The sequence below is a fragment of the Scyliorhinus torazame genome, chromosome 16 (genome assembly GCF_047496885.1).
Source record: "Scyliorhinus torazame isolate Kashiwa2021f chromosome 16, sScyTor2.1, whole genome shotgun sequence".
NCBI classification, from domain to species: Eukaryota; Metazoa; Chordata; class Chondrichthyes; order Carcharhiniformes; family Scyliorhinidae; genus Scyliorhinus; species Scyliorhinus torazame.
In genome coordinates this window covers 13,598,482-13,611,951 of record NC_092722.1, presented here as the reverse complement: position 1 = coordinate 13,611,951, position 13,470 = coordinate 13,598,482, and the positions used below count along the sequence as shown (strand labels likewise).

General features: G+C 48.1%; 1 protein-coding gene across 6 annotated transcripts in view; it reads right to left on the bottom strand.

Annotated features, from left to right (window-relative positions):
• agrn (agrin) overlaps positions 1 to 13,470 on the bottom strand; it is a 538,795-nt gene that overhangs the window by 121,832 nt on the left and 403,493 nt on the right. For all 6 annotated transcript variants that reach the window (XM_072477973.1, XM_072477974.1, XM_072477975.1 and 3 more), the window contains one exon: positions 7,802 to 8,023. In XM_072477973.1, coding sequence (XP_072334074.1) covers positions 7,802 to 8,023 — 222 coding nt within the window. The remainder of the gene's footprint in view (positions 1 to 7,801; positions 8,024 to 13,470) is intronic.

Genomic DNA, 13,470 nt, shown 5'->3' with positions numbered 1-13,470 from the left:
CAACACCGCATTCCGTGGGAAATGGTCACCTGGCAGAGATTTTCGCCAAATTGTCCACTTACTGAGTGGAGGGCGGCCTCACAGTCCAACTAAGAATGGTGGACGGGCTCTCGAAGTTGGGAGCCAATAGGCAGCTGCAGCTGTCTGCAGTTCAGGTAAGAGATTTTAAGGAAACAAGCAGAAAGCAAAATTGGGGAAAAAGAAGAATATTTTGTGTGTGAAACAGTCACATGGTGTAATAATTCCAGGAGGCGCAGACTAAAAGGCAAAGCTTCCAAACAAAGATAATGCCTCAGTCATGGCGCACAAAACAAATGTGCCAGCCCGGGACTCTCGGGAACTGCCTGTCTGGGTCTGGGGATCGTTATTTAAGGCCCTGCTGGTGAGACGGGCAGGACAGTGGCACAATGGTTAGCACTGCTGCCTCACAGCACCAGAGACTCTGGTTCAATTTCTATCTGTGTGGAGTTTGCACTTTCTCCCCCGTGTCTGCGTGGGTTTCTTCAAGGTGCTCCAGTTTCTTCCCACGGTCCGAAGATGTACAGGTGGGGCGGATTGGCCATGATCAATTGCCCTGTCCTAAGATGTGCAAGTTAGGTGAGGTTACGGAGATAGGGCGGGAGAGTAGGCCTAGGTAGGGTGCTCTTCCGGAGGGTCGGTGCAGACTTGATGGGTCGAATGGTCTCCTTCTGCACTGTAGGGAGCCTATGGATTCTATCGGCAGGCCTCGGCCGCTAACACGGGAACTCATATTCCACAAAGCTCACGGGGAGATCAATCCTGTGGTCTTCATGAAGGTTATAATAAAAAGTGAATCTTTACTCGACTAGCATTAACATTCTTATAATTTGACTGACTTCAGACCTACTTAGAAGTGCTGTTCTGAGAGAGCTGATTGGTCAATATGGATCAGCTGGTACAATCAAAAGACAAATAAGATGAAAGAACCACAGCAAAGAACAATTCATGGACCCATTCCAAGCCCAACTCTGGATTCAGATTCTTCAAGCCCCCTCTAGACCCATCTCTCCCCCTAAACATAGGCCCAGTTAGGCCTTCGAGCCTGTTTTGCTATTCACTGAGCTCTCGCCTGGTCTGCTGTCAATGTGATTCCCGTTGTTCACACCCTCTGCTTCCTGGGAACCCATTGTAGTCGGGGGCGGGGGGAACAGCAAGATCCCGCCAATGGTGACAGCCAGAAAATCCCGCCCGATATCTTTCTTAAAGGAGCATCCACTACTTTGTAGTACTGGCAGGAAATGTCCATTAATCTGGTTGGTTAGATTGCAAAATATCTCCCCACTGTGACTAGAAGTGAAAATGCCCAGGAAAGCGACCAGCAAGTCCAATTTGCGCAGGTATAGCTGTTGCCACAGCAACACTCATCAGACAACTTCTATTTATTTTTCTGACTAAAAATGAGAAGATGTAGACAGATATACAAACAAATGAACAGGAGAGAAAAATACACCAAGAAACAAGGGGGAAACAGCGTTAGAATTAGAAAATAGGAGCAGAGAGACATAAAATGGAACTTTAGTGCTCCCGGAATATGCAACAAATGTCTACGGGAGGGGTTTACAATTTTAAATGCAAACACGATTCCATCCCACTCACTTCCTGGATGGTAATGAATATCCATTTGCTGAGGTTTGAAGTCTTGGTCACCCCAGGTTTCTGGGCACAGGCGATGACACACTGACCGTAGGGGTTGGTATTCAATGAAAGCTGCCCTGTGACATCTTGGGTGGCACTCAAAAAATTCATTCTTTTCAGAAAAGCCTAATGGGCTCCGGCCCTGCCCCAACCTAAACGTGACTCTGCTGTCTTCAATACTGAACTCAAAGCTGGAGCAGTGCCAGAAAGCTCTTTCTTGTTCGGCAGTCTTTATTTCACACAGGACCGTAACTGGAAACACACTAAGTGGGTGGAAAATAACAATATTTTGGGCTCACACCCCTTTTGCATTTATCTCCATTATTTGCTGATTTCTCAAGTTTGTATTCTGAGAGCATTGAGTGTTAATTGAATAACTCACAAAGTTAAGTGTATACAGATGGAGGGGACACTCTTGGATAATTATTTGTGCACATATAAGGCTAGTCTCTCTATACAGGACTCCTTCCCTTTACCATTTAGGATTCGGCATGCGGGATGTTGCACACATAAGTCATGATTGAATAGCGGGGGCAGCACGGTGGCGCAGTGGGTTAGCCCTGCTGCCTCACGGCGCCGAGGTCCCAGGTTCGATCCCGGCTCTGGGTCACTGTCAGTGCGGAGTGTGCACATCCTCCCCATGTTTGCGTGGGCTTCGCCCCCACAACCCAAAGATGTGCAGGGTAGGTGGATTGGCCATGCCAAATTGCCCCTTAATTGGAAAAAATGAATTGGGTACTCTAAATGTTTTTTTAAAATGATTGAATGGCGGAGTAGACTCGATGGGCCGAGTGGCCTAACTCTGCTCCTATGTCTTATGGTCTAAGTCCAGTACCACAAGCAGGCTCCCAGGCTGCATGCCTTTCCCGTGACCTTGAGGATTCCGTATTCCACCTGTAGGCCTGAGGTTGAAGCCCCTTTTTGCTGATTTGAAGGGACTGCTCCTCAGGTTTTGCCTGCACTTCTTTACCATGCTTCTGATCTTTGGCCGCCTGGTGCGGATGGCGACAGGCAGAGTGGAGGGCCTCCTCGTAAGCCTGCTCCCGGGCCCTGGACAAGGTGGCCACTAACAGGTCCAGGCAGCCGGGCAGTTGAGGGGGGTGGGGGGGTACATTCGACCGGATTCCCTGTCCCTCTCCTGCAGCCTCGTACTCGCCCAAGTGCCACTGGAGAGGGACCGCGTGCTTGAGGCCTTCCTTAATCGCTGGGCACGCTCGGAGCTGGAGTGCATCATCGATACCAGAAATGACATTTTCATTTCAATATAAAAGTTTCTTTTAAAGCTTTTGCTCTTTTTTTTGTTGAAAAGGGGCAGTCGTGCCCCTTTCAAATGGGACACTTCACCAGTTGAAGATGCAACAAAAAGGCATAAAGGACGACACTGGTGGTGAGTTGTAGAGTTTGCAGTTTCACTTTGTGAATAAAGATTGGCCTCCTCCTTCACCAACCGGCTGTCACATCTTTGAGGTTTGCAAAGGGCTGTATTCCTCTCTAATGTGGCATTGGGGGGGGGGGGGGGGGGAGAAGAATCCTAAATCAGAACACCTCCATTTGTCAGCATCAGCACTTACAGGCGGTGACACAATGGACCAAACGGCTTCCTTCTGTGGCTCGATGTAAATGAAGGATAACATAAATTTAAATTTCATACATGCGCTGTACACAGCCAAAAAAGACAAAGGGTTTGGATCCCTGACCTCGAATATATAACTCTCCAAGGACAATTCATAACTTTGTGCAGCACAGGCGAACACACACAAACCCTGGATTTTAACTCTGGGTTAAAAAATTGTTTTTTAACCCAATGCCCATTATTCAAACATTAAATGGAGTGAATGAATTATTCATCACTGGCAGAGTGTGGAATAAATCTATTAATCAATCCATTGTTCAATGGCCTCAGATTAATAACACCACCGTGGTTTTCGGCCCTCTGCTGTGTAACAATAAGAGGCAGAAGCACTAGCCGCTGAATAACACCCACTCCCATCTCTTTTAATTTACTCTCTGACCTTGTGTCAATCAGGCGCCACATGGCAGCTCCTGGAGATAAAACCCATCTGCACATCCAGTGGGGGGGACGGTGACATATGTCGGCAGCAGTCCGTCAAGTGGCCAGAGAACGGGGAAGGGAATAACCATGGCAACGGATCACATGAACTACCCAACACACTCTTTTCTCTCCCCGTCCGCCTCGTGGCGTGCTAGGACCCAGTCCAGCGACAGACCTTTCCACCAGCGAAGGATGTCAGTTCGTGCAGCTGATAGTGCAGCTTGAAGAGGGGTGTCAGGCAGCCATAACCTCTTCCCTCAAGATATCCCGCCTAAAAGACAGAGCCGCACGAGACCCCGAACGCAGTACAGTCAATTTTTGGTGACCTCAGGAAGACAGGCAGCACTCTGGGCCTCGGTTTGTGACCATCTGCGCAACGAAGGCCAGGTCATTAATCCTAATCATCCCTGAAAACCCTTCACGCATCAGTAGAGTCCATGGCAATATAGCAAAGGAGCATAAGAAAATAGAACATAAGAACATAAAAACTAGGAGCAGGAGTAGGCCATCTGGCCCCTCGAGCCTGCTCCGCCATTCAATGAGATCATGGCTGATCTTTTGTGGACTCAGCTCCACTTTCCGGCCCGAACACCATAACCCTTAATCCCTTTATTCTTCAAAAAACGATCTATCTTTATCTTAAAAACATTTAATGAAGGAGCCTCTACTGCTTCACTGGGCAAGGAATTCCATAGATTCACAACCCTTTGGGTGAAGAAGTTCCTCCTAAACTCAGTCCTAAATCTACTTCCCCTTATTTTGAGGCTATGCCCCCTAGTTCTGCTTTCACCCGCCAGTGGAAACAACCTGCCCGCATCTATCCTATCTATTCCCTTCATAATCTTATATGTTTCTATAAGATCCCCCCTCGTCCTTCTAAATTCCAACGAGTACAGTCCCGGTCTACTCAACCTCTCCTCGTAATCCAACCCCTTCAGCTCTGGGATTAACCTAGTGAATCTCCTCTGCACCTAGTGAATCTCCTCCAGTGCCAGTACGTCCTTTCTCAAGTAAGGAGACCAAAACTGAACACAATACTCCAGGTGTGGCTTCACTAACACCTTATACAATTGCAGCATAACCTCCCTAGTCTTAAACTCCATCCCTCTAGCAATGAAGGACAAAATTCCATTTGCCTTCTTAATCACCTGTTGCACCTGAAAACCAACTTTCTGCGACTCATGCACTAGCACACCCAGATCTCTCTGCACAGCAGCATGTTTTAATTTTTTATCATTTAAATAATAATCCCTTTTGCTATTATTCCTACCAAAATGGATAACCTCACATTTGTCAACATTGTATTCCATCTGCCAGACCCTAGCCCATTCACTTAGCCTATCCAAATCCCTCTGCAGACTTCCAGTATCCTCTGCACTTTTTGCTTTAGCACTTATCTTAGTGTCATCTGCAAACTTGGACACATTGCCCTTGGTCCCCAACTCCAAATCATCTATGTAAATTGTGAACAGTTGTGGGTCCAACACTGATCCCTGAGGGACACCACTAGCTACTGATTGCCAACCAGTAAAACACCCATTAATCCCCACTCTTTGCTTTCTATTAATTAACCAATCCTCTACCCATGCTACTACTTTCCCCTTAATGCCATGCATCTTTATCTTATGCAACAACCTTTTGTGTGGCACCTTGTCAAAGGCTTTCTGGAAATCCAGATATACCACATCCATTGGCTCCCCGTTATCTACCACACTGTTGATGTCCTCAAAAAATTCCACTAAATTAGTTAGGCACGACCTGCCCTTTATGAACCCATGCTGTGTCTGTCCAATGGGACAATTTCCATCCAGATGCCTCGCTATTTCTTCCTTGATGATAGATTCCAGCATCTTCCCTACTACCGAAGTTAAGCTCACTGGCCTATAATTACCCACTTTCTGCCTACCTCCTTTTTTAAACAGTGGTGTCACGTTTGCTAATTTCCAATCCGCCGGGACCACCCCAGAGTCTAGTGAATTTTGGTAAATTATCACTAGTGCATTTGCAATTTCCCTAGCCATCTCTTTTAGCACTCTGGGATGCATTCCATCAGGGCCAGGAGACTTGTCTACCTTTAGCCCCATTAGCTTGCCCATCACTACCTCCTTGGTGATATCAATCCTCTCAAGGTCCTCACCTGTCATAGCCTCATTTCCATCAGTCACTGGCATGTTATTTGTGTCTTCCACTGTGAAGACCGACCCAAAAAACCTGTTCAGTTCCTCAGCCATTTCCTCATATCCCATTATTAAATCTCCCTTCTCATCCTCTAAAGGACCAATATTTACCTTAGCCACTCTTTTTTGTTTTATGTAAAGGTTTATGAGCAGCACACAAAACAGTTGTATTTGACTGATGGATACGTCTCTTACTGAATATGGAACCAGGGCAGGGTTGTCAACCATCCAAGGTTATCCCTGAATCTCCAACAGCCACAACATAAATTTATATAGCACCTTTCGCCCAATAAAATGTCCCAAAGTGCTTCACAGGTGGCTTCTAAAGCAACATTTGACATTGAGCCAAACAATGACCATCTCCTACAAGAGAGAATCAAACAATCTCCCCATAACATTCAATGTCATTGCCATCACTGAATCCTGGATGACCACTGACCACAGACTGAACTGGACTAGTCATATAAATACTGTGGCTACCAGAGCAGATCAGAGGCTAGGAATCCTGCAACGAGCAACTCACCTCCTGACCCCCCAAAGGACTATCCACCTCCGACAAGGCTCAAGTCAAGAGTTTAATGGAACGCCTAGATGAGTGCAGCTCCAACAACACTCAAGAGGCTCGACACCATCCAGGACAAAGCAGCCCGTTTGATTGCTCCCCCTTCCACAAACATTGAAACCCTCCACCACCGACAAACAGTGGCAGCCATTTACAAGATGCTCTGCAGGAACTCACCAAGGTTCTTTAGGCAGCAGCTTCCAAACCCACGATTACTACCATATAAAAAGACATGCACAGCAGGCCCTTGGGGATCCCAGCATCTGCAAGTTCTCCTCCAAGTCACTCACCATCCTGATTTGGAAATATATCAGCCATTCCTTCACCGTCGCTGGGTCAACATCCTGGAACTCCCTCCCTAACAGCACTGTGGATGTGCCTACACCACAGGGATTGCAGCGGTTCAAGGAGGCAGCTCACCACTACCTTCACAAGGGCAATTAGGGATGGGCAACAAATGCTGGCCTAGCGAAGCCCACATCCCATCGGAATGAATTGGGGGAAAAAATTAGAACAAAAGGTCAAAAAGCTTGATCAATGATGTTGGTTTTAAGATGTGTCTTAAAGGAAGTTAGGGAGCTCGGGACACAGAGAAGTTTAAGGAGGGAATTCAAAAGTTTAGTCCGCGGTGATGAGCACGGACACTAATGGTGGTGCAATTAAAATCGGGGGTGCTCAGGAGACACGTATTAGATCAGTTAGGTATTTCAGAAGGTTGTTGGGCTGGAGGAGATCGGGAAAGAGAGGCCATGGAGAGATTCAAAAGCAAAGGGGAGAAGTTTAAAATGAAGACTTTGCTTAACCGGGAGCCAGTTTAGGGTGGCCAGCACAGAGGGTGACCTCCAGCACATTGCAGCAAGCAACCCAGCAGGAAGATCAAGAGGCAATAAAAATCCTCGGGTTTTGTTTTGCATATTCTTTAAATGCTTTTATTTCTCTGTTCCAAAGATATTGGGGATAGTTTGGCTGAGAGCTGGTTGAGCAGTGAGATGGGTACTCGACCTCACCCGACACACCATGATGAGAACGAGAGGCATTATTATGTTGATGCACTAATAACTAACTTGACTTTATCCTTTTAAATAAAGTTAGCCAGATAACTAGAGTAGGGTGGAGAGGAGCGAGGAACAACCACTGGCTCCAAGAGAGTTTTACATATAGAAGAATCAGACAGAACGAAGTGAAAATGATGACACCATCAGAGCCCATGCTGTAAAACCCGCAAGATTAAATTTACAATTCATACTTTTATTTCTTATCTGAAACAGAGAAGTAAATCATGGGAATAAAATTAACAGCTGTTAATGCTTTTATTTTAATAAGAACTTTTGGGATCGATTATTTTTCACTTACCACAAGGACCCTTGTGTTTGATGGTGATGTGTTTTTTCAGAATACAGGACATGGCCTCCAACTCGCAGTGATTGCCATAGATGTGTTCATCGCTGCCACACACAGGCTCGTACAGGTTCTGGCAAGTCTGCTGGCACTCACACACAGGTTTGTTATTCTTCACAATGCATTTGGCCCCAAAATCACACTCAACGTTCAGGCAGGGGCTGAGAGTGTTAAGGTCTGTTTGAAGAAATCAAGCAGGAGGTTATTTCAATCGCCATAAGTTACGTGTCGCCATTTGAAGTGGCTTCGTTTACAAATGACTAGAAATCAAACCCCATCCAGCATTCCGTTCGCCTGTCCAGGCCTTTTACTCGAGTACGCTGGTAGCTCGTGTCTGTCAGACATCTGTTCACACACTTTAGGCACCGAAGAGTCCATGTTACAAGCCCCAAGCCTTAGCAACCTGACCCAAGAAACCTGCTTCTTTTGCACTTCTATTCCTTACTGGTCCTGCATGGGTCTAGACTGATTAGAAAAGGCCCATTACCTCACGCTGGATAAATGTTAATACACAACATCTGGATTTGTTCGCATCGACAGCCTGTGGCATGCATAAATCAATGAACAGAAAAAGCTGGAAATGCTCAGAGGATCCTTCTTCCTGGCCCGCTGACTATTTCCAGCACCTTTTTTACATAGTTCAGACTTCCAGAGTCGCATTTTGGTTTAAACTTTGCTTGGCCCCCTCAATCCTCCATTTGGAAAATCAAGGCACTCACGTTTTAAAATCTATTTTTCCAAGTTCCCAGCAGAGAATTGGTCCATCGATGTGCAGGACGGCAGGATTGGCCGAGCTAAATTGCCCCCTCAATGCCCAAAGGTTGGGTAGTGTTGTGGCGATAGGGCAGGGGATTGGGACTGGGCGGGGTGCTCTTTCGGAGGGCCGGTGCAGACCCGATGGGCCGAATGGCCTCCTTCTGCGCTGTAGGGATTCTATGGTTCCTAAAAAGTTAATTTATATCAAAGTTACTGCGTTAAAGCTCCATGCAGGAGCATGAACCAGATCTGTAAACTCGGCATATCTGACAATGTAACAGCGTCAACAAATATTTACAAACAGTGTTGTAAATTCAGCTGAATTAAAGAACTAGATGGAGCAGGTAACAGTAGCCTAAAAACAAATAGCTCCCCAGTCACAACAGGGGTGATTTCCTGAATACTGATTGGAACACAACTGGCATTAATACCAGCAATAAATTGCTGATTAACTGGGCTGCTGACTGGTATAATAGCTTGGGCGCAATTTAACGGAAACATTTCTAAGTGTCATTTTGGGCGAGTTGGTCAAGGTGCTTCTCGCTGGCGTTTTCGGTAAGACCCACACCAGTGTTTATGGACACTTAGGGCGGGATTTACCGAGCAACTCGCTCTGTGTTTTGCAGCGGGGAGGTAGCACGCCAGTGGAATTTTCTAGTTCTGCCGTTGTCAAGGGGATTTGCTGTTGAACGCACCCCTCGTCGCCGGGGGTGCACCATTGGCATGACTGGAATAACCCCCAGTGTGAACAGCCGGTAAATTCCGCCCTTGGTGATTTTTGGGGCCTTGGGAGTTTCTCCACGGTCTAGACCACACTTCGAAATTTTTCAGCAGTGGGAGCGCTGGCCAGGGCTGCACAGTGGTTAGCACTGTGGCTTCACTGCGCCAGGGTCCCAGGTTTGATTCCCAGCCGTGGCGCCTTCATTGCAGTGTTAATGTAAGCCTACTTGTGACACTAATGAAGATTATTATTATTTAGGGTTCCCCCACACCCCCAATCCACGGGCAATGTCAACATTCACCAGCCCCCCCAAGTGAGGACCCACCCTATGGGGTCAGTGAGGACCCCTCCCTTTCCAGGCCTCCCCTCCTTTCGCCCCGCCCTCATTTCAGGAACCCCACCCTTCACCCTACCAAACTTTAGATGGCCTCTTCATACTCGCCCTTCGCCCCCCCCCCCCCCCCCCCCCCCCCCCCCACCCCACCCAGCCTTTATACCCCTCCTTCATCACCCATTTCATTGGCATGGCCCCCTCAGGCCCCAGCCCTTAACAGCGGCACCCTGGCACCTGGGCACCCTGCCACTACTACATGGGCACCCTGGCAGTGTCAGCCCAGCAGTGCCGAGGTGCCCAGCTGCAAGAGGGAGTGGCAGGGTACCCCCTGCCCTGTCCTTGGCCACCTATGGATCTCCAATGGCCTGGGTGCACCCCCCCCCCCCCCCCCCGCCCGGGTGCCCTTACACCTGGCCCACGTTTGTGTGGACTAGTGCTAAATCGCGCCATGGCGAGGTCGCCCAGGCATGGGCTTTAGTTCCCGGGCATGGGATAATGAGTCGCAGACATATTAAAGCTCATTTAAATATGTTTATCTGGATCGCGCCCTCGCTGGTCGTGATCCAGATTGCGACGTCCCACAATATTTCGTTGAAACTCTCGAGGTGTCCCGAGCATCACAAATAAATGGCCTCGGTGTTTCATGGGAATCGGGCGCGCCTCTCATTTTAAAAATAAACCTCAGTGTAGTCTTGAAAACTCAGCATTCAAACCTCTGAAATTTCGGGAACAAGGCTCGACACTGGCTGTCCTTATGGTAATGCAGGTCTACAAAGCAAGTCAGATGACTGCTGACTGGACCAATATGGCATTTCCCCAATCCACTGCCTTAGTTTCTGCTATGGAGGTACAACTTTTGTTGTTGTTTCCCTTAAAGTTTCCCTCAATTTAATCGAGTGACTCGGTATCATGAAGTGATGGGAGGGCGGGGGGTGTAGTGCAGGGAGGTGACCTTTAGAACCAGCCCCTTACCCTTTGCATCCAGGGAGCTGCCCAGGACAGTGGAGGGTCTCTTCACAGGAGAGTGAAGGTGAGAGGGGCGGGGTCATGGGGGTCGGCAGCAAGGTCTGTGGGGTGACTTTCAGCAACTCCACCAGCCTTCCAGACACCAGATCCCTTGATCAGGCCCTGAGGGACTGACAACGAGGAGGATTTGTTCATAGGCCCACCTCACTAGCAGCTGTCCGTGATCCTTCTCGGCCCAAACCTAATCGGGGCAGAGGAGGGAAGGAAAGGGGGTCCTAAATCTGGCACCCTCCAAATTAAATGCTCCCCGACTCCAAACTTGCCTTGGGGAAGGCATTAAATTCCACCCTATGTTGTTCTATTTATGAGTCAGATCCTGTGTATCTTGGGACAGTCCCAAGCCCCTGAGTCCACCTCTTCAGATAGATCTCACTCACTGGGAGTCAACAGAGAAACAACCAGTTTAGGATGGAAATAGTGGCCAGATTTCAACCTGCCATTCACTAGATAGGTGAAGGCAAATCAGGCAGTGACAAAAAACTGACAAAAAAACATCAGAAAAGGCACAGCTCAACAGATGGGGTTAGGAAGGGGAATGCAGAAATAGCTTCAAAAAATACCTATCAGTGCCCCCCATCTCCTCTTCAGAATGTTCTCGCTCACAATACGGGTGATTCCTGGATATTGTTTCCCTCCCTATCCCAGGGGCTCCAACTCCAATGCGGTGCATCGCTTGCTGCCTCAAAGAGAGTTTGGTTACCGCTCGTCAGGGGCGAGGGCGTGGAAACGGACCAGAAAACGCTGCCCAGTTCTGACCAGCTCCAGCGTGCTTTGGAGGACTCGGGGGATCTGGCTGCTGAAAAACAGTTTGTTTTTCAGGATTCCGCCCAGTTCAAGAGGCCCAGCTGACAACAAAATGCCTGAAACAGTTGTAATGCCTCACAGCTGCATTGGCAACAATTTGGTAAAATGTTAGGACGGTTAGCCCAGTTGAAAATTTCAGTTCGCTCAGGTTTCACGGAGGAGCAACATTTTTTCCCCCCCCAAAACCGACTTCTCGGCTCTTGTTCTGCTTTGATGCCAACAGGGTAAGCAGTACAGCTGCCATCTCAGTCGTAAGGAGAAAACAATTATTTTTTTAAATATAAATTTAGAATCCCAAATTCATTTTTTCCAATTAAGGGGCAATTTAGCGTGGCCAATCCACCTACCCGGCACATCTTTGGGTTGTGGGGGCGAAACCCACGCAAACACAGGGTGACTGTACAAACTCCACACGGACAGAGACCCAGGGCCGGGATCGAACCTGGGACCTCTGCGCCGTGAGGCAGAGTGCTAACGACTGCGCCACCCTGCTGCCACAGGAGAAAACAATTCTAACACTGGTTTGGTTCATCAAATATCACTCCGGCCATAATTGCGGCGATGCCTCTGGTTAGTGATTATTAAAATGGTTTGTGCTTTAGTGACTGTCAATAGAAATCGATGGCGGTGCTGAAAAAGCAGCCAGCAATATTTCAGACTCAGTCTCAATCCTCCTGTTGAGTTTTTCCATTGCGGCTTCCTAAGGGAGCTGGGGATAGCTTGAAATCACATGTGACATCTCAGCTGGTGCTGCCTAAATGTGCAATCATCTGTTGACATCACCAGAACTTGATTACAGGTTCAACAAGCCTATGCCTTGCCATTTAAGCCCAACTGAAATCAACTCAAACTGAAGTAGCTGAGATCAAAATGCTCCTGGATGAGCTGCCACTGAAGCAGTGAAATGCCTCTGCCGTCAAACCGGGCTGCCTTTTAAAGGAAGGCCGCCCAAGCTGAATGTACTGAAGGATGACTACTCCAGCTAACCTGACCATCTATTTGTGGGTTCGTAATAAATTCTGGTATGTCTGACGCAGGCATGACTAAAGCCAAGAGAAGCAAATGTTTTTGAAAGGCAAACGTCTGGATTGTGTAACTCCCCCCATTTCACTCAGGGTCAGGTTCAAATGCAGAATTGGAGAAGAGGAACAGAACGCAATGCTTGACCGCAGGTCAGGTGCGATTTGCAACTCTACGGTCCTAAGACACATAGAATTTACAGTGCAGAAGGAGGCCATTCGGCCCATCGGGTCTGCACCGGCCCTTGGAAAGAGCAGCCCACTTAAGCCCCACACCTCCACCCTATCCCCATAACCCAGTAACCCCACCTAACCTTTTGGACACTAAGGGGAAATTCAGCATGGCCAATCCACCTAACACGCACATCTTAGAATTACGGGGACAGGGTGGAGGTGTGGGGTGTAGCCACCTAAAATGGCTGATTCCCTATTAATTTGGCCAAAACCCGATTTAAAATGGCTAACTGAAAAGGCTGATGGGAAAAGCAGCCAACAGGACACAAACGGACAGCTGCAGACAGAATAGCGTATTCGGCTCTGGGGAAGTCGGCCCAGATCGATACTCAAGACTATTAGCAGCACATCAACCGAGACATCTGCAGTTTAATCGGCTATCCCCGGGAACAATTGCAACATATTAGCAATTGAATGCCGGACCAGACCTGTCGGCGCCTGCAGTGGCCGAAACAAATACAGGTGAACGACCACCCCCCCGATCGAGGAATCGCCCCATTATTGGAGCATATCGAACCCAGTGATTGGGAACAAGTCCAATCACTTGGGATTCAGGGTCAAGGGCCGCCCCGAGAGACAGGAAGCCCCTGGGCCCTATAAAGTGAGTGGCCAAGTTCACATCTCTCTCTCTCTCTCCCTTCTTCACCTGCTCGAGACCTTCGCATCGACCCGGATCAGCCTTTTGAATCCCGCGGGCCAGATCCGATTCGATAAGCCATTTGTTTCCCTG